This window comes from Saimiri boliviensis, chromosome 4, assembly GCF_048565385.1.
Source record: "Saimiri boliviensis isolate mSaiBol1 chromosome 4, mSaiBol1.pri, whole genome shotgun sequence".
In the NCBI taxonomy this organism is placed as follows: domain Eukaryota; kingdom Metazoa; phylum Chordata; class Mammalia; order Primates; family Cebidae; genus Saimiri; species Saimiri boliviensis.
Window position 1 is genome coordinate 62,004,751 of NC_133452.1, and position 24,259 is coordinate 62,029,009.

General features: G+C 40.0%; 1 protein-coding gene across 5 annotated transcripts in view; it reads right to left on the reverse strand.

The window, feature by feature from the left end:
* Positions 1-23,858, reverse strand: part of SOBP (sine oculis binding protein homolog) — a 169,638-nt gene extending 145,780 nt beyond the window's left edge. Inside the window, exons 1-3 of one of the 5 annotated variants that reach the window (XM_074397648.1) lie at positions 23,248-23,858; positions 10,247-10,385; positions 7,627-7,812 (exon numbers count right to left, since the gene is read on the reverse strand). In XM_074397648.1, coding sequence (XP_074253749.1) covers positions 7,627-7,812; positions 10,247-10,385; positions 23,248-23,343 — 421 coding nt within the window. In that variant the 5' untranslated portion in view covers positions 23,344-23,858. The other 4 variants (XM_074397647.1, XM_039467711.2, XM_074397649.1 and 1 more) reach the window with 4 other exon arrangements.
* Positions 23,859-24,259: the final 401 nt, after the last annotated feature.

Consider the following 24,259-nt stretch of genomic DNA (forward strand, 5'->3'; position numbering starts at 1 on the left):
TTCATCTGGCATTAAAAATGATAGAACACACGAAAATATGCCTTACATATTTTCAAGAACCCTTAAGTGTATAGAGAACAATAAAATGGGACCCACATCATAGTAGCTAACATTTTCAGGTTTCATTTTGGATCTCTTTTTATCACTTTGAATTTTAAATTACTATCTTCTAGCCTATATTAAGTTTCAGGTGCCATTTCTCCTCAACTGGATAAATATAACGTTTCTTGATTATCCGCCTATAGACTTTTTGCTGCTCCACTGTAATTGCCCTTGTAGTCCTACCACGCACCCTCCATATGCAGCTAAAATCATATCATACATTCCAAGGTCAAACTAGAATGATGTTTTGATCATATACCAGCAATAATGTTAAGTACTTGGTAGTAAGGGATGATGACATACATTTGTATTGTCTAGTACAATGTAAGGAACGTTCAGTAAACACTCAACTGACTGAAATACTGGCATAGTGTTTTGGATAATCCAGTGGTTAAGCATATAGGTTAAGGAGACATAATGCATAGGTTCAAACATCAGCTCTGCCACTCAGTATCTGTGTAACCTCAGGCAAGTTGCTTAACTTTTCTGGGCCTCAGTTTTCTTATCTGTAAAACAAGGTTAACAACAGCATCCACACAGAGTTGTGAAAATTAAATGATATAAATCTATTAGCACAATGTCTGGTCCACAATACATGCTCAAAAACTATTCGTTATGGTGAGATTATATCATTACATTATTAAGTACTCGTATTTCTGCCATTCATCATTAATTCCTCCTGTCCTTATCCTAAGTGATTGGGAAACCTGAGGGTTCAGTGAACCTCTTCTTCTTCTTCTTTTTTTTTTTTTTTCTGAGAATTGCATCTGGTACATAAATAGTAAGTCATCCGTCATCCAAATCCCATTAACTCTAGATAATTTCATTTAACAATTATATTTTAAAAGTTGGACAAATAAAGTCCAAAGCAATTTTGATTAAATCCTGTTTTCTCAATGGCTATTTGGAACACATCATCATATGCAAGCCCCAAGAATATTGAATAACAGATAAAATAAATAATGGCCATAATGCAAACCACATTCTGATTCCCATTTCCCTGCAAGTACAACTCCATGTCAGAATTATAAAAGCCAAAAAGTAACATGCTTACTAACTGTGGGTTACTCAGCTATATACATAGAGGTTAGCAGATCACATGACTGTTTCCATATTCTCTGATAAGCTAATGGTTCCTTAGAGCTCAGTTCTTATAATTCCTTAGGAATTTCAAGATTTGCCTGAAAAAATATATCATATTTCCCTGACTATGATGGAACTCAAATTTGGAGAACTAACTGAAAAGCAAACCATCCTGGAGGACAGGAAATGGTCACTGTTTTCAAAGAAAGACAAGACATTTCTGCACACAGGAAATCAAGCTGATTTTAGGAGACTGATCTTATCTTGCTCTACACAAACCTGTCTATGCCATGTGGACAGGCTCTTCCTTTTTCTTTATACATGTGAACATGGTAAAAAAAAAAAAAAAAAAGAATAAGGGCACTTATCATTTGAGGTAAAAGACACTTCATTCAAGACTGCCATATAAATCCATAAAGAGAAGTCTATTCCCTCTTTTTTTCATATTTCATTTTATTTTAAAGTATTCAGAGATTTATAGGGATTCTGGACTTGGAATAGGCAAGTTGTAAGCCTCTGGGAAAACCTGTCAAAAGACTCAGATCTAAAATGTGGTTTCCTAGGTACACGTGGTGTTTTCTGCAGCAGGAAAGCTCTCAGTAGAAAAAGTTGCTTCGTTGCATCTTTTCTTATGAACAAAAATAATCACACTAATAGTTTTACTTTTTTTTTTTTTTAATTCTTGGGAGCAAAATGTTGGCATGGAGCAAATTCGAGACTCGGGGGAAAATGTTCTGAGTCTCAACTGGGCCAGAGTCTACCCTGGCTACTTTGACCAGAAGTTGACAAGGTAGAATACCCAAACCTGCCCTACCACTGCAGAAAACTGATGGCCAGTCAATGCAGCCAAGGGCTATTACACTTGCGAAGCAGTCAAGACTATTATAAGGCCTTTGTCAAAGATTTGTATTCAAAATCCCTTCTGAGTGCTTTACCTCAATTATCAAACTTGGAGGGGACCGAAGTTAATGCTCAATTAAAATCAGAGAAGGCCAAATATCTTAAAGAAGACTCACTACAGCACAGTTCGTACAATCCGTGCCAAAGCCCTTTACAGGCATGAGCACCTCTGAATGAAGTCTCAAAGGGTTGAACCCATGCTAAAGTCTCTAACATGAGATGAATTACAGGAAGGTTACACTTTAATTAACCTGAGTTATCTTTCAAAATTCTTGCTGATATATTTTTTCCACTTCAAATTATGTTCATGATGTGATTTTTTTAAATTAGCAAAGAAGGAGGTTTTCAGATTTGTTCAAACTGAAAGAATAAAGACATGTTTGCATAAAACCGAAGTGTTGGTCAATACTTTCATTATTTTCAAATATTCTTATAACAGTTTTCTTCATGGCTTCCCTATATGGCAACCTCATTCTGTTCATTTCCTAGGGTCTGCAGAAAAGTCTGTGATTATTATTTAAGGATCATGGTGATTCCCTTCACTGCATGGGGGAGGGGGAGGGAGAAAGCAAAAGCAAGGCTATTATCCTGTGTTTATAACATGTCTGTTACCATAGCAATGCTTGTGATGTCACAAACCATACACCAAGAGCCAGAGGCTGTCTCTGAGGTGGGAAAGGCAGCACAACCAAGAAAGATAAATGCACACATGTGTGGCCAGAGCAGGGTAAATGCCGTGGTAATTACCAAGACACAGGAGCTCCCCTTCTCCAGAGAAAAGGGAGGACAGGGCCAGCAGAGCAGTTCTCCAGGCCCAGAAGTAAGCTACACCCACAATTCTGCATGCAGCTGTGAGAAAGGCAAGTGGAGATCCAAGTGAATGCGGTATCACCATGTTCCCAATCATGAGTATTGCACTGGGCCCACTGGCTGCCAAGACATGGATGAGATCCAGTGGTAAGCCTGCCCCAGCACGTGAAACACATGCTTGGGAACCAGTGCCTGACCGGATGCAGCCCTCTGGTACCCCCACAGAGAAGCAACTCGCCTCATAATGGTAAGAACTGTAAAGGGATTTTACCCCTACTGGGCCATCCATGTTTATAGACCACAGATTCTCAGGGTTAAGGAAGAACTCATCAAGTCTCCCAAAAAATGTGGACTTGAAAAAGTAGCTTTTTTGCAGGAAGAGATTGTATCTCCTCTCATTGGGGTATCCGGAAATAGTATATTAGTAGGCATTATTATTCTGATACAAACTAGAGAAATTTTGCAGAAATATGGTAAAAGGCAATTTATATTAAAAAGAATTTTGGATTAAAAGTCAGAAGACCTTAGTACTAGTCTTGGCTCAAGTACTTAAAAGACATGGGACCTTGAAAAAGCCATTTAATCTATTTGAACTTCAGTTCTTTAAATTTAAAATCTAACATGCTATTTCCCAGAGTTATCTAAAGACCAAATTAAATGATCAATGTGAATGAATTTCATAAACTGTAAAAAATTTAATAAAATAAAAAGTATTATTATTATTAACATTTTCACATAGCCAGTTTACAATGGGATAGGAATAATTTGAACACTAACACAGGAATCCAAAGCATACATATGATCCTCATCTTCCCTATCATGAGAGCTGAACTTGCATTATATGGTCAACTCTAAATTATTCAAGGGCTGATTATCAAGGGGCCTTTTGCTTCTAGCCACTGTACCCTTCATTTGTTTCCCCACAGGAATGCCAAATTAACCTACATACAGCTAGAAAATTGACAGTGAGCATATCTCAACTCAATTACCTTGAATCACAACTCTGGTAAAAGTTTTAGCAATGGAAGAGTTAAAATGACTCACTAGATGGAAGTTTGGGATAATCCGTTGACTTTAGACATGGATCATTATGAGTAAGGGAATCTTCATTTCACTATCAAGGAAGCTGTGGTCAAGGTCAAACAGGTTGGGGCTAATCCAGACAAAACACTAGCATTTTTTTCAGTGAAATGCTTACATATGTGCACTAATATTTGATTATCAGTCAGTCATTCATTTATTCAACAAATATTGTGTCAGAGCTCACCAAATACCCTGAAAACTCACTATTTTCCTGCCCTTGTTGTTCTTTCTTGAAATATTACATAGTGCACTTTGGCAAAGTCCACAGCCTGACTCTTTGAAACTCTATTCACCTTCCTGTTATCATGAGATTTTGGCTAATCTTACCCTAGCACAAGCAGCAGATTATGCCCCTGGGCCAAACCCTGCCCACTGTCTTTTTTGTAAATTAAGTTTTATTGGAACCCAGCCACATCCATTTGTTTATGTATTATTTATGGCTACCTTTCTGCTACAACAGAAGAGCTCTGTAGTTGTAATAGAGACAGTATGGTCTAAAAAGTCTAAAATACTATCTGGCCCTTTACAGAAAAGGTTTGCTGACCACTGCCCTAGATAGTATGACCAAATCAAAATTCAACATTCCTATAAGTTTCTGCGTGTTAACTATGAGAATAAGTTCCTTAAAAGCAGAGAAACTTTCTTTGTCTTGTCATATAGAACCCTTGAGTAGGACAGAGTCAAAGTTGAGAGCAGAGACAGAAAATCAAACAGGTCCTTCCCTACATTTTATTTTCAACAGATGAGCGCCTTGGAATTTCATGGAAGACAGCATAAAACCAATAAAACCACTGGTGTTCAGTTACTCTGGCTTCTAATTCCTCAGAGTTCCTACATCTAAGACTTCCAAGGCTCAACTTTTGGCCTCTATCCCTTCGCATATTTATTTCCTGATCTGATGTGGAATTAGAGTTAAATAGGAGCTGTGTACTTGAATTCCACGTGGCTGGCTCAGCAGGAAACTCCAGGGCAGGTTTTTTGGCATGCCAAACTTCTGTTAGCCTCAGCTATGCTAATTTTTAAAGCTGTTTGCTTTGCTCGAATAAATCTTAGAGACCAATTTGCATTTGGATGCACACCTTTTTATGCACAATTTACATGCATGATAACTCTAGGGCAGAAAAAGGGCAGAAAAAAGAAAAAAGGTCTGGTGTTTACTAAAGTGACTTTTGTGTGACAGGCACTATGCTAAGGGCTTTACAGACATTTTCTTATCTCATCTCCACAACAACCCCATGAGGTAGGGGTGGGATCCCCATTTTACAGATGAGAATACCGAAGGGAAGAGAGCTTACGTAACTTGTCTATGTTCATAGAGCTGGTACATGACAAAGTGTAGATTTGAACCTAATCTGTCTGAATCTGAACCCCATGAACTTGTCACTTACTTATACTCCCTTATTGATACCCTCATCATCATCTCCCCTGTCCTAAGCTGCTGGGCATATATTCAAACGTAAACTCTACATTTACAAAATTAGTTACCATTTTTTTTCCCAGTTGGCCCATATAAAATATGTCTTTGGTCCTTGGGAGATAAATGTGAACCCCTCTGTATCACAAAACAATCAACCAAAGGAGAAGAGGGGAATTAATAAGGCAAACTTTATATGATACACCAATTATACTAGTAATTAGTAGACAAACACAATTACAAGTGATTTTGACAGGTAAATGGATTTTAACGACATACCTAAGGACCATGGTAGGAAAGAACATTTTTTTTTTCCTTTTTCTTTTCTTTTCTTTTTTTTTTTTTTTTGAGACACAGTCTCACTGGCTGGAATGCAATGGTGTGATCTCAGCTTACTGCAGCCTCTGCCTCCCAGGTTCAAGTGATTCTTCTGCCTCAGCCTCCCAAGTAGCTGGGATTACAGGTGCCCACCATCATGCCTGGCTAATTTTTGTAGTTTTAGTAGAGACAGGGTTTCTCCATGTTGGCCAGGCTGGTCTCGAACTCCTGATCTCAAATGATCTGCCCGCTTCAGCCTCCCAAAGTGCTGGGATTACAGGCATGAGCCACCATGCCCGGCCGAAAGGACATTTTTACTACTAAAACGTAGCAGGCCAAGCAAAAGAATGTAACCATAACCATGAAGGAAAATATGAGTAACACTTAGAATACAGTGTAAATGTATCTATAACATAAGCCCAGGAACTTGTATCTACAAATTTCTTCACTGTTCATGGAAGCATAACCAAACATCTATCTTCCCTAATAGAAATACAAGCATTAGCTTTAGTATGTTATCATAAGTACTGCTGTTGAAACTCAGTATTTATCATTGTTCAGTCCAACATACAGAAAAATAACCAGCATTACACTTAAACATTCTAGCATGATTCCAACATTTTACAGCAAGTCAGATACAATATTAGTTAACTTCTTTCTCTTTGTGAAATATACCTGTAGACCAACTTGCAATATCATATAATGCTCAGCCCACTGCCATCTAGATCTAATACAATGCCATCTAATTTTCTGGAAATATAAAAGAACGAATTACATTTTCACACAAGTGAAAGATTGCCACTTATTAAAAAAAAAAAAGAAGAAGAAGAAAAAGAAGAATTTAAAAAAAAAAAAACAAAAAACTCTCAAAGAGAGCTTTCCAGGAATTACAAAGAATTCTGTGTGGAGAAGATACATAATCTTCAGGCATGTCCAATCTTTGGGCTTCCCTGGGCCACACTGGAAGAATTGTCTTGGGCCTCACATAAAATACACTAACATTAACGATAGCTGATGAGTTTTAAAAAATTTTTTAGGGCCAGGCACGGTGGCTCACACCTGTAATCCCAGCACTTTAGGAGGCCGAGGCAGGTGGATCACCAGAGATCCGGAGTTCAAGACCATCGTAGCCAACATGGTGAAACCCCATCTCTACTAAAAATACAAGAATTAGCCAGGCGAGGTGGTGACCGCCTTTAATCCCAGCTACTGGTGAGGCTAATGCAGGAGAATCACTTGAACCCAGGAGGTGGAGGTTGCAGTGAGCCAAGATAACACCACTGCATTCCAGCCTGGGAGACAAGAGGGAAACTCCATCTTGGAAAAAATAAAAATAAAAAAAATAAATCTCAAAAAAAATCTCATAATGTTTTAAGAAAGTTTACAAATTTGTGTTGGGCCACAGGTTGGACAAGCTTGATCTAGGTGGTTTCCCCAACAGATTTAGAGGAAGGCATGTTGAAGAACAAGCCTGCCACACGCCCATTTACAAAACTATCCCTTTCCTCAGAAAACCCCAGAGGAGACCTGGCCCTCCTTATGCACCACCCAATTCAACCATGGTTACTTTTTTTATTACTAAATAGTCATTAACTATATCTTATTTTTTTTTAAAGTTATCTTTTTTTCTAATTTTAAACAGGTAACTTCAGAGAAAAAAATAACTTTGTTTTGTAGTCAGTGGTAGAAAAGGTTTATTGTCAGTTGAAAGTTTATAGCCTAAGTAGTAGTAGGTAGGAAAATTTTCCTAATATAGCAATAGTACTCTAAGTAATGCCTGCATTAACATTTCTTACCTATAAGGTCCCTAAAACAGCCTCTACCAAAGTTAACTTGAGTATTTAATAATTATTCACAAGATAGTTAAAACAATTTTCTATGAATTGTTATCACTGAAAACCCCAGTAGTGTCTTACCTGCTGGTGGCTTTATGAAAGGTGGTGGAATTAAAGGTACAATAATGGGCACATTGCCATGATCCTTTGACCCTGCAGGTGAGTCACTGAGTCCATTTCCAGTGGCAAGCCCTGAATAGCCTGTGCTTATATTGTATGGTGAAATAACACTGTCCTCAGGTAATTTTGGTTTTGGCAAAGAATTTTCTGTAAAAGAAAAAAATTATATTCAATATGACAAAAGAACCTAACGCAGTAAACTTAAATTTTTCCTTATTTTCTCAAGTAAAATGGCCATAAACCAAACATATTTTTCCTTGTAAATCTTTAAACAATGTACTAGAACTCCACAGTTCATCCTGGAATGTTTTAGTCTGGTTACCATAAATTTCCAATGGGCTCCTTTATAATTTGCTCCACTATGATAGCTAATATTCCAGTTGAATCATGGTGATGAATTTTAGCACTGTGTAATTCCACAGAAAACTGAGGTCGTGGTCAGGTACGGTGGCTCACGCCTGTAATCCCTGCACTTTGGGAGGCCAAGGCTGGTGGATTGCCTGAGTTCAGGAATTCAAAACCAGCCTGCCCAACATGGTAAAAGCCCATCTCTATTAAAAATACAAAAATTAGCCAGGCATGGTGGCACATGCCTGTAGTCCCAGCTACTTGGGAGGCTGAGGCAAGAGAATCCCTTCAACCTGGGAGGCAGAGGTTGCAGTGAGCTAAGATCATGCCACTGCACTCCAGCCTGGGTGACAGGGCGAGACTCTGTCTCAAAAAAAAAAAAAAAAAAAAAAAAAAACTGAGAGGTGGCCAGGTGCAGTGGCTCATGTCTGTAATCCCAGCAGTTCGGGAAATCAAGTCGGGCAGATCAATTGAGGCCAGGAGTTCGAAACCAACCTGGCCAACATGATGAGACCTCATCTCTACTAAAAATACAAAATTCAGCCAGGCATGGTGGTGTACCTCTGTAATCCCAGCTACTTGGGAGGCTGAGGCATGAAAATTGCTTGAACCCAGGAGCCGGAGGTTGCAGTGAGCTAAGATCACACCACTGTACTCCAGCCTAAGTGACAGAACAAGACTCTGTCTCAAAATAAAAAAAAGGAAGAAAGAAAAGAAAATTGAGAGGTAATTAACCTTTTCCATGTACAACATGACATAAAGCAAACATAGCTCTCTGGCTACCAGGGGAAAGCCTAAAACGTGCCCTCCAGCATTGTAACTAGGTCCCACTGTATTACAAACTCATATCATAATATAATCAAATGAAGCAATGAGAAATAAGCAGGGAAGAAAACTGATGCTTTACAAGATGTTGATAATATCCAATAACAAATAGCAAAAACAAAAATTTTTTTAACTTACATGAGCTTTGTGTGTCTTATCCTTGCATGTGACACACTTAAAAAAAATAAATGAACAAAAACCTCAACCATAGAAAACAATTTTTTCCTTCTAGTAGCATATCCTGGCACTTCCTATGTTCCCCAAAAGCAAAGATTATTACCTGGGCTGAGTATTATATGAGCTATTAGTTTGCTGAACACAAACTCATGACTTGCATTTTTCATTTATAGTGAAATTGATGATACTATCTCTGTAACGTGATGTGTACAATTTCATAGTAAGCTTAACATAAAATTTGTCATGTACATTCAATTCTACTTGCCTGCAGGACAGCTCAATTACATTTCCTTGCTTGGCATATACAAAGGGAAAGTTCTGTCTTAAAGACTGTAAATAAAATGTTTGAACAGGTAGTTTACGCCAATGGATTTTGAATGCAACGCAAATACTGATAGAATTGCCAGTGATCATGTACAATTTGTTTTACCCATATTTTATTAAAGTTCCCTAAATGGATTGCTTCTTCACATACTTCTCTTTTCTTTGACAAACAAGCTTTCATTCCAAATTTAGGTTCATAAATTCAGTATTCATACAGACTTCCCCCATGAGATATCTGGTACTGCTACCCACTGGTAAAATCAGTGTTAATTCAGCTCTCCCAACCTCTGTAATTTTCACTCTTTTGCTGGGCTTTGATTAAAAAATTCTTAAAGAATAATATAGTGTCTAATCACCTACTATTACTCTCTTACTCCTCTTTTTACCCTATTCAAGTGTGTGGGGGCAGGGAAAGAATGAAAATGTCAAACAAAACAAAAATAGTACTTCCATTTAGATTTCCCACTGAAAAAAAGGAAGGGGGATTACCACACCAACAGTGAATCTCTCTAGCAGTCTGAACATCTAAACCTAACATTTCACATAACAGAAAGTCCCAGTCCCCAACAATTGATGATCTATCAAAGGGATGAGGAAACTTCTAGAAGAAGACGTTAGCAAACATTGTCCCTTTCTTTTAATCTGTATGCAGGACCATGGCACGTAGGTCGCTAGCCCTTGTCTAGTTCTCCCATTGCTGGAAGGAGATTAAGCTGTGTCTATTTTTGTTTTACGTTGTTCTTTTATATTCTGCGGAATTCTGCTTATGAGAAAGCACTACTGGGGATGTATGTTTAAATCAACCATTGGCATAATCAACAAAACGAGTCCCAGAGCAACTCAGTTCTGGCAGGTTGAGATAGTTAATCCTTCTTTGCATGAACAAAAGGACATTAAATGTCATTACCTTTGAGAACAGAAATGTGCTGCCGGCTCTCCCCATCTGTAGGGTAGCTCCTGAATTCAATATCTTCACCATCTTTTAATTCAACCTTATCATAGCCATACCAGCCAAGGAGTTCATTCATGGTATTTTCTGCAAAGTTCTGAAAGAAAAGCATAGGCTACTACTTATTTCTATAATCAATAACTACTTGAAAAGAATTCATAAATTGAATTCTGTTTGTCCTAACCCATTTATTTGCTGCCCTGCCTCACTTCCCCAGAGTGGTGTTCATTTTTCAAATCATGTTCAAAAATGATAATGTTTTTAAATCTTAGGATGATGCATTCAATTATGACAGGGCTTCAGGTATTTGTAATTTAAAAATAATAAGACAAAAAAGGTACTATATTTGTTAGTTTTGCCTATGAATAGGAAGTCATATTTTAGCACGTTATCTATAAAGTCTATATCCAACACCAATACAAAAATATTGAAAAGTAAATCACAAAAACAGCTAAGAAAAGATTTTGAAAATGAAAACAATCAACCTTTTGTGGTTCAGAGCAATTTAAATGAAAATTGCTTTCTGATTTAGGTGTTGTTTTCTTAACATAACTCTTATCTCAGATAAAGTCAAATTTCAACAAAGAAAAATTGCATAATTGTTAACAATACCATCCCAAAACCTAGGTTACACTAGGTTGCAAGGGTCTTTTTTTTTTTTCTTTTCATTTTTTCCTTTCTGCAAGGGTTTTTTAAAAATCAGGCTGGGCGCGGTGGCTCACACCTATAATCCCAGCACTTTGGAAGGCCAAAGTGAGTGGATCACTTGAGGTCAAGAGTTCAAGACCAGACTGGGCAACATGGTGAAAGCCTGTCTCTACTAAAAATTATACAAAAATTAGCTGGGTGCTGTGGCACACGCTTTTAAACCCAGCTACTCAGAAGGCTGAGGCAGAAGAATCACTTGAACCTGGGAGACGGAGGTTGCAGTGAACAGAGATTGTGCCGCTGCCCTCCAGCCTGGGCAAGAACAAGACTCCATCTCAAAACTAAAAAATAAAATATAAAAATAAAATCAATGCATTAGTTTCTTTATAAATTTCATTAGTGACAGGTTCTTTCTCCATAAAATCAAAGGTCACTAAGATTGTCTTCTGACAAGTAACATAAAAGTACCAAATAACTTTAAAGTTACTAGCCAGCCCAGATTTGAGATAATTTATGAAAACATTTTATGAACTATAAATCAATACATAAATATAAGATAGTATTACCATTGCTGTTATTATGGATATCAAACTTTGTAAATAATAAGTATAGTTGGATAGATTTAATATTTTATACTAAAGTGATGATATCTTATTACCTTATCAATTCCTGTATCTGGAAACAAGATGTAAGACTCTATGTGTTAATGATCTCAATGCTTGTGTGTGCCTTAAACATTCCTGTCTGGCAGGGAACCATGAACCTCCTAAGCTGAGCCAGAAAAACTATATATTCTAACCTTCTTTGTGGCCCAAAGAATCTTTTATTATTCTTCTTAGAAGCTGTCATTTCTGAATAACACTGCGATGTATAATTTATATACCTGAAACAAAGCACCAAGGCTAAGCCAGAGTGTGTACAGTCTCAACATGTGAGTACCATGATTTCTTGAATTTCATGACTTTAAATTTCAGCAGGGGTTGCATAAAAAATAAAAGACATTACACTACTGACTCCATAAAAGCAAACCTGGCATTTCAAACTACGCACAGGGTGCTAGATTTTTTGCTTTAGTGCCCACTTAAGCTCTGAACTCCAACTGGATCAATCTGTGATAGCATAGTGCATCAACAATTAAGAAAAAACTAGCCAGATTGATTCAGTGTTACCATCCACAAGGCCACCAGTCAGTCATATCAAGCTTTAGTAAGGCATTTATTCTCTCTGATGGCTGGTCATGTCTACGTTAAATAGACATTCTTTTCATGAATGCAGAAAGATATGATCGATATGAATAATAAGCTCAGCAACTTTAGGAATACCACTGAGGAGGACTGGGTTGAACACTGCCTCACTCAATCAAAAGAGATCCCTTTAATGAGGCATCAGTCTCCCCTAACACCTAATTTCTTTCCCTGAGCTGAGAGCCTGACTTCAGAATGACAATCCCTAGACACACAAATAGAGGTCCTCTATCAGTGGTCTGGCAGCAGCAATCTCCAAGGATGAGGCTTACACTTTTGATTAAAAATAATCATCATCATCATCATTCTCAACAGCATTAAAAGCCAAATGCAAGCCATCCTATTGATCTGTGTACCATTTGCCCCAATCTCTAAGAAAACTGTGCCAAGACAGAATATCTTTTGCATATAACCCAGTGACTATATCCAGTTTTATAGACCGGTCATCTATGAGTGCCACTTTTTTCTGTTTCTGTCTAACCTCTGAAGTCACACAAAGGCTACAAATATATAATTCATGGGGCAACCCCCTAGCCAAGGATATAGATTTGTTTTAGTCCAGCTGCAAATCCATTCAGCCTTTCAGAACCAGTTCCAGGGATGGGATCCAGAAGTTTTAGACATTCGGGTAAAAACTGAAACCTCAGCTGGAATATTAACAACAAATTCAGTTATGATATTGGGTATCATAACTGCCTCAGTTTAGTGTATGGTTTGTGCTGAAAAGTCAGAGCTTTCATGGAACAATCAATATGAACTTGATCTATTCCACAATTTTCAAGTTACTATAAATGTCAGGTAAGTAAACTCTAAAATGTTCCCTTTCTTGTCATGGAAAATAAAAATAAACACCTTAATGTTTTGATATATTGCTGCGAAAGTAGAAAACAAAAGGTTTATAAAACTTCAAGCTATAAATATCAAAGCTTTCATGAAAGGAGGAGCAAGATGAAAGAGAAAATGAACACCAAAGTTTTTTGTAGTATAGCTACAAAAATGACTCTTACTTCTGTCACATACACTATTGTATGAAGAAGCCAAAGGACTCCAAGGAATCAATAAATTTTTAAATTTCAAGGTGAAGTTTGATGCTAGATGTCATTTGAGTTCATTATGGTGCTACACCAAAGTAAATGAAATAAATTTTTAATGTTATCATCCAAGAAACATAATATATATTTTTTCTTTTCTTTTCTTTTCTTTTAGACAGGGTCTCATTCTGTAGGCCAAGCTGAAGTGCAGTGGTGTGATCTCAGCTCACTGAACCTCCACCTTCTGGACTCAAATGATCCTCCTGCCTTGGCCTCCCAAGTAGCTGGGAGTACGAACCACCATGCCTAGCTAATTTTTCTATTTTTTGTAAAGATGGGTTCACAATGTTGGCCAGGCTGTTCTAAACTCCTGACCTCAAGTGGTCCACCTGCCTTGGCCTCCCAAAGTGCTGGGATGACAGGTGTGAGCCACTGTGCCTGAAGAAACATAATATGTTCTAAGATAAATAAATTTAATGCTTATGGCCTATAAAGGTTTTCAAGTCTTTTTAGCAGAGAATTTGTTTTGTATTATTATCCCTTAAAAATGAATTTCCTATTAAATAGCTTATTCATTTCCTAATTTTCATATATATGTATGAAAAACAAAGGTAATAGTAATTAAAATACAGAGAGATTTTTGAGATAAGGATGTTTAGTAATAAAACAAGCTACTGTACTAAGGCAGGTTATAAAATTTGCCTCCCCCAAAATCTTTACCCAGCATCTCTCCTGGAGACCTAGGGCAAAAAATGAAGTAGAGTCTCTTAAGAGTCCCTCCCAGTTTTAGGATTCTGTAAAATCAATGAACTTCTACTTATATAAGAAATAAAATACCTTTTGCAAAGAAATTTCACAATCACAGTGATCATACATCATGAATTTTACTGTCACTATTTCAAATATTTTATCATTACTCCCATAAGTTATCAAAATGTGCCAGAGATGTCAATATTTTGGCATCTGAACTACATTGTACAGGCTGCTTCTTGCCCTTGAGAGTGACACAAAAATCATCTCTCAAACCATGTGGTCCAATTTGGGTTTGGAAAATGGGTCACTGTAATTATAATAATGTCTAATACTCTTATATCACTTTACAGTGTTTCTATATCTTTTAATTCTCTTGATCCTTTCAATAACCCTAAGTGTTATGTATTTGATTTCCCCAATAAACTTCTGGTGAACCTATGTGACATCCTCTTTTTACAACAGAAAGTTAGAGCATCAAGAAGGTAAAAGACAGGCATGAGAGATCTCCTGGAAAAGCCAAAAGTAAACTACAGATCTTCTAATTCTTAAGCCAGGTCTCTTTCTATTATAAATTCTGTACTTCCCAATGTGTCTACAATTCCAAAGAAGCTACCTCCTGGACCAATCAAACAGTTGCAAAGAAATCATACAAGAGGATGTCAATATCATATATAAAGAGTTTCTAAACAGGGCATATTTACTGATGTTGAGACTTTGTTTGCTTTAGGATTTGATCATTGACCTCTACTTTCCCTAACAGGGTGCTCAAGATTCACAATTAAAATGGAAGCTCCTCATTTTACAATGTTTTGATATCACATCTGACTCTAATTATTTTGTACTTCTAATACCTAATTTCCCTGCCTCTTTCCTTCCCTCTCCAATTCTCTCTCACCTCCAGGGTTCGTAAGGAAAAACGACAATCCTAACATTTAGTCTGAAAGCATGATCTCTTCTGACAATTCAAACAAAAACAAAAGAAGTTCACAGAAAGATAGGTGGAAAGGAAATTTTACTATTTCTTCACTCGTCCTGAGTTCTTCCTATACCAGCAAAATAATTTTTGTTGGATCTTAACTGCCAGTATATTCATTAAACACCTTCCTTATTCAACTGGAAGTACTGTACAAATGTTGAAGTTCAACCTACGTGATTTTCTTTTTCTTTCTGAGGAGCTGTGAAAGACATTATGCAATTTTTGATTGAACATTTTTACCAGGTAAATAATAAAGAGTTGACTTCAAAACACTGAAAATAGCAGTAATTACAAATTCTAAAAATACCTCTGAAACACAAGTACTTTAAATTCTTCAAAAAGAACTGGTGATTTTATTTATTTTGAAAACACCAAGTAGATTTTTAAACATAGATACTGCTTTTTTCATACCAGGCCTTGCATAACTTAATGTCAATGTGTTTTCAAATTTACATTCTACCCAAAAAAGCAGGAAATATTCAAATATCCAATCACTCACCCAATGAGAGACAAGTCATGCCCTTCCCCTCCCCATAAACATAATTCCCATTTTCATTCCAAGTCCCAGTTCTAGTAAAATATGTCATCTATTCCAAATACAGTGTAAGTTACTTGAGGGCAGGAACATTTAATTTCATTTTATGCCTCACCTAACACAATGCTTAGCACTTAATCCAGTTACAAATATTTATTTAAATGCATAATTACAAAGAAATGCTCAAATAAAATTCAGGAAAATCTGATTTAAAAAATAAATATGTAAAAGCTTAAAAATTATAGTATGTAGTGTTAGTGGGCACCCTCCTACTATTGGGAATTTAAATGGCTACAACTGTTTGAAAGAGTAATTTTACTCTATGCATTAAAAGCCTTAAAACTTTACATGCCCTTTGATTTAGCAATTTTATTTCTAGGGACTGTTGAAACCATCCTAGGAAAACAACCATGGAAATATGCATGTTTCAAGACTGTTTATCTCAGTGTTGTTTTCTTAGAGACAAACTAAATGCCAAACAATAGATCTAGTTAAATAAATTATAGTTTGGGCATATAAAGGAATACTATTTTGCCACTAAAATATATACTGTAGATAAATTTTATTGCCATGGAAAGCTATTAACAGTATATTAAGTTTTAAAAGGAAGGTTAGTACAGTATGAGATCATTTTTGTTTTTTTTTATATATATAAAAACTATATATTACACATAGAAAGGGCATGAAAAGACATATATCAAAATGTTGATAGTAATTGTGTCTGGGTGGGGTAATTACAGGCTTTTTGTTTATTTCTATTGCCTACTCTACTAGTAATTTTTGTTATGTCTATCTATTATTTTCATGAAAATTAAAAACCAGTTTTAATTAAAAATTAACACATAGTCTCACTCACAGACAACTACATCAGTTATAGTCATAGTCCCAATGACAATAAAGAGGATTCATCAGTTATATTACTTCACTTCAAAACATCCTGACACACATTATCCAAGAAAGTGGAGACATGAGAAACGCTTTCAAAAGAAAAAGAAATTCCCAATTCTGAACAATTTATAAAGCATGGGGGGAAAATGCTAGTATCGCTACTAATTAAGGTTATAAATAGTAGAATGATGGTTACTTTTGGAAAACATTTTATTTCCCTTTCCATCTCCGTATGTTCTGACTTACTTCTGGGGTAGGAATCTATTAAGCATCATTGGACTCATTAACAGAGATAAAGAAAGGGAATCTCCAGAAGACAGGCAGAAGCCTTGTTCAAGTTCCAGAGTGAAGCAGGATTTGAATCTGGTTAGAAGTCAGTTTCTAGCTTTACTCTCAGGCCTGGCCCAGGGCTGAGTCTAAGCCGTCTCTCTTAACACAGACCCAGTGGATCAGTTTTTATGCTATGGTTCTGCCAAGAAAAAGGTCATGATGTAAAATTTAAATAGTACAAAAGAACTATCTGAAGAGCTCTTTGCAGATTATAAAGTACTACTTCATTCATGATCCTACTGGATCCAATGGTATAGTTAGAATGAGCCACTCCCCACAGATGATCCACTAGAGCAGGCGTCCCCAAACTTTTTACACAGGGGGCCAGTTCACTGTCCCTTAGACCGTTGGAGGGCCGCTACATACTGTGCTCCTCTCACTGACCACCAATGAAAGAGGTGCCCCTTCCTGAAGTGCAGCGGGGGGGCGGATAAATGGCCTCAGGGGGCCGCATGCGGCCCGCGGGCCGGGCTGTAGTTTGGGGACGCCTGCACTAGAGGGTCATCAACGTGCAGGAAATAGTAAGGGTGACCAGATCCCTACCCTCAGTGCAGACTTTATACACTGAACCCTGCTGTTTTCACCTGAACTACAGCTTTCCAGCTTGGAATTCTCTGAAGATGGTTCCTATGCTCTACTTGGTTCATTTTGCAGAATTGTTCTTGGCCACAACATAATGATTTTAATGCAGAGGACACATCGTTAACACCAATACCCAACTCTGGCCTGGAACAGGTTGGAAAAGAAAGTCTTACTCTCTTACTGATATATCCTATATTGGATGGCTATATAATTGGCAGATGAAATCAAAATCATGTGGTTCTGCATATAAAATGTATGGTGTTTTATTGTCTCATTGTGATACAGAGCAGATAATCATGTCCCCACATTTTAATCGGCTGCCAGGACATCAAATGTCCTAAAAGGGTCAAACAAATGCTGTGAAATTGTGAATACCAGCCCTCACTGCTAACACTGTGGCAGGCATGGCAGGTGTACAGCTGTGTGCAGCTGTGTCCTTTCACAGCTGCAGAACTGCCTTAAAAAATCACCAAGACTTGTTACATTGTTTTCCTCTCTGTGCCAAAGCCATTGGCCTTAATGCAGTACAGAGTTCCACAGGCCTTTGGTTACATAAGAGATATTAACACCCATCGGTCTACAGATCCTAAAATATACATTCAGCAAATTTCACTCATCACATGCTTTAATGTCTGTTTACATGTTTCAATTGGCACTATCAAAAACAAAGTATTTCATGCTTTTTTTTCCCCCTCTTCTACCCTGTAATATCCCCTCTCCTTTAGGAACATACACAATAATCTTATTAGCTTGAGAGTACAAGTGTGGCTGAATTCCCATTCCACAAGAGGAAGTTTTAGGCTTTAGGGATTTTGATGACATACCTTCTACTACTTCTAATAATTTTGTTACGTATAAATACTCAGTAAATAAAAGGGAATTTTACATAAAGATACAAAAAGTTTGGTTATTCTAACAAGAGACTATCATTTCCTAGAACTGTCCCTTTTAGAGAGCCACTGTGCTTGTTAACATTCGCCCTTTTCTGAGGCCCTGTTTTTGACTTTCCTTTAAAAATTCTGTTACCTCTTGGTTTCTGTAAGTCTGTCTTTCACCCAAGGAGAGTAGAGCTTGGCTCCTCAGAGCAGTGCTTGGCAAGCATAGAGGCAGGAAACGCAGAAGGGAATGAGTCTGTCAGACTCATTTTCTTCTAGTTCAAATGTTTATTTCAGATTCGAGAGGAAGTGGAGTGGTTCCTTTCCATTTCCTCGTCTCTGGAACCTACGAGTTGTATAAGTAAGTTTAAAGAATGACACTCTACTGTACATCACACCAGTTCATGGATAGAGAAAGACACTCTTCCCAGAAAACCCCTGGTTTAAACAGAGCATAGTACGTAGCCCTCTAAGCTCTCGCAGGACTGTCTTTTATGGTTAGCCTGGAGCCTTTGGCAGGACAAGTGAGGCAAGGCTGAGGGCTCAGGAACATCTTATACCTGCTCCTAAGATGCCAGGGCTATGTCCTATGTTCTAACATTAGAACCCATCCCTGCCACATGGCACACCTGAGGCTGCTGCTCAGAGAGGGGGAATGTAACATAATTTGTGAATACCACAGTGGGATCTGGGGTCCTAAGCCCACTTTCTAAGTTCCTGAGACTTACTGCTTCTGACACCAGGATTGAGTTTCAACAGCAAAACTTAAAATATACCTGTTTTAATAATGAGCCAATTTCAAACTTAAACACACTGACTTTTCCAATCCATGCTCTGATTTCTCTCTCCCTCTCTCTCTCTCTCTCTCTCTCTCTCTCTCTCTTAAAATCAAGCTATTTATCTCACCAGCTCGGCTCTGCAACTTGTTTTATTGTCTATGCAATTGACACAGGTTATTTTTAATGCCAAATCGAAACCATCAGAAAACAAACTAGGAAATCTTGTGGTAAGTTTACTACTAAACTCTAACAGATGTGCCTGACTCAAACTGTAGGCATCAGGACTGAAGTGTAATTTTAGGTACAAATTACTTACTGAGAATATTTATAGACAGAAAACTTCTGCAGCAAAGAAGTGTCTCTGACATTTTACACAGATTCTCCTGTAGTTTAGCAATTGATAAAGCAGTCAAACATTTTAAATGCATTAATTATGGTTTGTTTAGGAAAGTTTCCAGCACAGACTGTTTGATCTAATCATGCTGATTTTGTCCAAGAGTTTTAAAAGACAAAAACTGGACTCATAATCTCTACTCATAGTTTGGATATTTTGAGTTGTATTATTGTTTGGTAGCTACTGATCACAAAAGATCTATGTGCACAAAACACATAACCTTAAGTGCAATAATATTTACCTTACACATACATTTACACTTACACATCCACTAGTAGAAGTTAGCTTTTATATTACATCTACTATGTTCTAGATGAACTCCTGAAACCAATTAACCTTCCCATATGTAGGAATTCCCTCTTGACATTCATTTATTATGATACATGTGAGCTAATGGTATACCTGAGACATATTACATTAGACACAATCACAATATTCACTTTAGAAACATATACACACTGCATCGATGTCTGATTTTTTAAAATTCTGCCTACTAGCCACTAATTAAATAAGGCATACTAATTGTAAGTACATTAATACAATCAGTCTTTTTAATCAGGAAAAACCAGAATCGGGGAAGAAGAAAAGGAAAGATAAAGAAACACTGTAAAGGTCATAGTGAGACAAACATTTCTACTTGAAGATATTTCCAGGGAGTACACTATAAGCAAGCTATGCCAAGTCATGTACTTTTCATACACAAAATCATATTGTATCAAATTTAAATTTGTTACAAGTGCCATGTACATTAAACCAGTGATAACGAAAATGTAACTCAATATCTGATCTAGTGAAACAGCAACCAGCATTAGCTCTCAGCCACACGAAGACACTCTCCAATGCCATTACTGGTGTCAGCTAAACCTCAGCCAGTTTGTCTTCTCCGGCCATTTTAAAATAAATATGTGACTATCTCAATTAGGAAACCTTGAAGGAAGTCTCTGTGATGAGGCAATTTTGTTGCTCATTCTCAGTGCCCTGCATTTGCTGTACTTAAAATAGACACTTGTACCAATGTCCTTTCTATTACCCGAAGAGGGGAAAAAAAAAATCACATACACACCAGTCCTTTTTCTTTCAGCTCACAGAGAAGCAACTCAATCCAACCAGTGTTGAAACCCGAGTAGGTCACTGTACACCGCGATAAAATTCCCTAATCCCTGAGCCAAATCTCCCTAAGGGGGGCCTCCTCCTGATCCTCCACTTCCCAGGCTGACTTTTCCATTTGCTCTCTCCTCTTTCCCCCTTTCATTTCCCCTACCTTCAAGCCTTGATATGTGATCCGAGGTGGGGGTTCGGGTTTCCGTTTTTACAGCTTAGGCCACGCTAGCTGTATACATTCCTTTCTTTCTGCTGGGCAGTGATTACTTACCAGGGCTTAGTTTACACTGGTCCAGATGAAAGCCGTTTAGATGAAGGCAAACACAGCCAGGCAGCTCCAGCGGCACCGATAGGAAGCTGCACAAGGCCACATTGTGTTCTTGGTGACATTTTGCTGCGCACATTTATATACAGGGCAACCAACTTGTTATGTTACTCTACACTTAGGTTCAGGGAGCTAGAGGGGTAATAGTATCATGATGTATGGGGAGAGGTTTTGTTGATGTGATTATTAATATAAAAAACAGAAAGATATTCAGGAGTTCAAAATAACCCTTCTACCTTTTGATTTTGAGAAACCGCTTTTTAAGTGAGGACTTTTGGTGTTATTATATTAGAAGAATGCCTATTAAACAATTCCACTGGACTCTGGCATGGTATACATGAGTATGACTAAAAATTTTGGTCAGGGGTATTTTACTTTGGTCCAAAGCAGAAAGAAAATACTGATCCTACAGACAATTGAGTTATTTGCTGCGTAAAACTTCTTATTTAATGCTACTCTGGATTGAAAGCATGAGGATTAAAACTTCAAATAGTAGGTGGTGATTTGGAAGAAAAATAACATTTTAAAAAGAGGAAATTCTGCGCACCAAGGTTAATTCCATACTTAGTCCTGCAGCATCGGCTAAAAATTGTGTAATTTTTCCCCTTCACACAATGTTGTTTTTGTTTCTTCCTCACCAGTTCAGACAAACATCTGTTATACTGTAGAAGGACAACTATCTCCCAAACCACGGAGTGCGCCTGCAGCCAAAATCAACAACGCGAGCCCCAAGCATCGAGCACAGTCAGCCTTTATATCCAGCCGGGATAACATTTCACATGTTTTGATTAAAATTAGCTAATTTGTAATTCTAGAACCTATGAAACTTAAAAGCTGCCATCCATATAGATCACATTAGGCAGCGTTTTAAAGGGCCAGAGCTCGTTGCGATTTCCCAGTGGCTTTCACCTCTCTCCTCTTTCCCCAACCCCAACCTAAAATGAAATGCAAAAGTAATCTGGAAATGCCGGACAGGAGGGAAGGGTAAGTGAGGAAGAATGGACTGTTTGAATTCTGTTCCCATCAAAAGACAACAACTTCTACTGGTCAAAAAACAAAACAAAAAAATCTATCACTGGAATCAATGGTGGTTTCCATCATAAGAAATGGCATTGATTTCCATGGCAAATCTTCCTCAACTCTCCGATGGACTCATGCATCACCTCATGCTTCCAGGTACTCAGTTCCTTATCCAGTAATAAAATCCCTAATTTCGGTATTTAGATTACTATTGACATTTCCGAGAGGAAAGTAAAGCTAAGCATATGCACCTAGGTACACATCCAGACAGGATGTAAAGCCATGTGTCTCCTCCTAAGCGTGGGCTATGATAGAAAATGCTTGTTCTAATGAAGAAAGCCTCAAAGCGCAATAAATTTGATTTACTTGCTTATTATATTCATTCAGTTTGTCTTTCAAATACAAACTGAACCAAAACTGGCCAAGTAGTAGTATTAAGCCACCTGGTAGTACTAAGGATTTCATGTAGAAGATGGGAAACACCAAGAAGACCGCAAAATGCAAACCTGCTACTTTTTGATAGCTTTCAGAAAAAATAAATAATTGTTTTAAATGAATAGAGACTCGTGAAATCAACACAGAATAAAACCCTCGCCCAGGCAAAAGCCGCAACTTTATGGAAAATAAGGGGGTGGGGGGTGACGAGGGGGTCCGGAGCTGACCGGTGCTCTTGTGCAATCGCTCTAACGCGAACAGCTGGAGCGACAGGCTGCTGCGCTCGCCACCTCTGGGGCACCGCTGGCCTGGCGGGGAGCCCGGCCTCGCCGAGAGGACTCCGGGCCGGCCTTCGCGAACAATGGGCAGGCGCCCTGCGAAGGCCGCCCCTCAGACAGCTGTCCTCCAGCGGGGTTGGCGGGGGTCTGCTTCACTGGGAAGTGACGGAGGCTGCCAGTGGAGAGGAGCGGGCGGGGGCGGGCGAGGCGAGCGGTCAGGATCGTGCCCAGACCCGCGCCTCACGGGCCGCAGATCGCCGGGCACTGACAGCCTGTTCACGCCGTCGCAGCTGGTTGGTTAGGGGAAGCGGGATTGAGGAGCAGGAGGGTGAGCTGGGGGAGAGGGGTGGAATAGAGCTCTCCCCGGGGTGCCCCGGCCAGGCGGCTCCTAACTTTGGAGGAACCCTGAGGATGATTCCCAAAAAGGGGAGAGAAACTGCACCGTCCACTGGGAAAGCCTCTTCCCCTGTCCACTGCTGCTCGGGCCCCCGGTGCCCTCGCCCTGAAACGCGCCCGTGCCAACCTAGGGTTCGTAAGGTTAAATAGTATGTGGTACCCACTCATCAAATCTGAGGTTGGCAAATTTCGGGGATGCAGCCCGCGAGTTGGCCTCTGCTTCACACCTGGAGGAGCAGCGGAGCCGTTCTGGGCATCCTACAGAAACTGACAAGCGCGCCCCGGTACCCCCCAGATCCACACCACGGCCCACGGGGAACGGGCGCAAGAAAGAGCTCGGTCTCCCCGGCCTCCAAGGTCCAAAAATACCTTCATCTCCTCATTGATCTCCCTTTTCACTGGGTGAGCCGGCTTCCTGCTCCGTTTATTTTCCGGAGGTCTCCCTTCTTTCTCCATTTCTGCCATGTTTTTGTGTCTGGTTTCTGTGGAGATGAAATGGCTGCTGCCGCCGCCGGCGGTGGTGGTGGCGGCGGCGGCGGCGGTGGAGGTGGTGCTGATGGTGGCGAGGCTGGCGGAGGTAGCGGTGCTGGCGGGGCCGGGCCGGGCCGCGAGGGGGAGGGCGGGCGGGAGCCGAGTAGCGGGGTCTCTTCTAGCGGCGGAGGACGTCAGTGGCTGTCACGGGGAAGGGTAGCTCGGGGAGTCTCGGGGATGCCGCCGCCGCCGCTCCGGCTCCTGCTGCCGCCGCCGCCGCCGCCGCAGCCAACGCCGCCGCTGCTGCCGCTGCCCCTGCCGCCTTCGCTGCCGCTGCCGCTCCCGCCGCCGCCGCCGCCGCCGCCGGGCCGCATCCTCGGGGCCCCGTGGAGTCGTCAGCCATCTTCCGTCGCTCTGTCCGTCCGCATGGGCGCGGGGAGCAAGGGCCGGCGCGCAGAGCGGCCCCGGGCGTGCGTGCGCGGCTGTGTGTGAGCCCGGGAGAGCGCGCCAGCCCCGGCGCCCAGCGCCTCCCGCTAGCCGAGCCGGGGGCGGGCCGGGGGCCGGCGCGGGAGGAGGGGAGGGAGCGCGGCCGGGAGGGGGCCGGAGGGAGGGGAAAGGTGGGGGGGCGAGGACAGCCCCCCGGCTCCCGAGCGGGCGTGGCTTCCACCGTCACTGGATACGCGGATGCTGCGCGGCTCCGGGGGCTGCTCGCGGCCGCCTGTTCATCCGCGGCGGGCACGGGCGGGACGCGGCGCCCCCCGCGGCCACCACCTCCCTGCCACGCGCCCGGGGCGCCGTCGCCCGCTCCGACCCCAGCCCTGCTCCTCAGCTCCGCGAAGTGGGCCTGGTCGCGTGTGGAGTTGGTTTTTGAGCCGGTCCTAGGAGCCGCTGAGGAAAAATGAATGGGGGT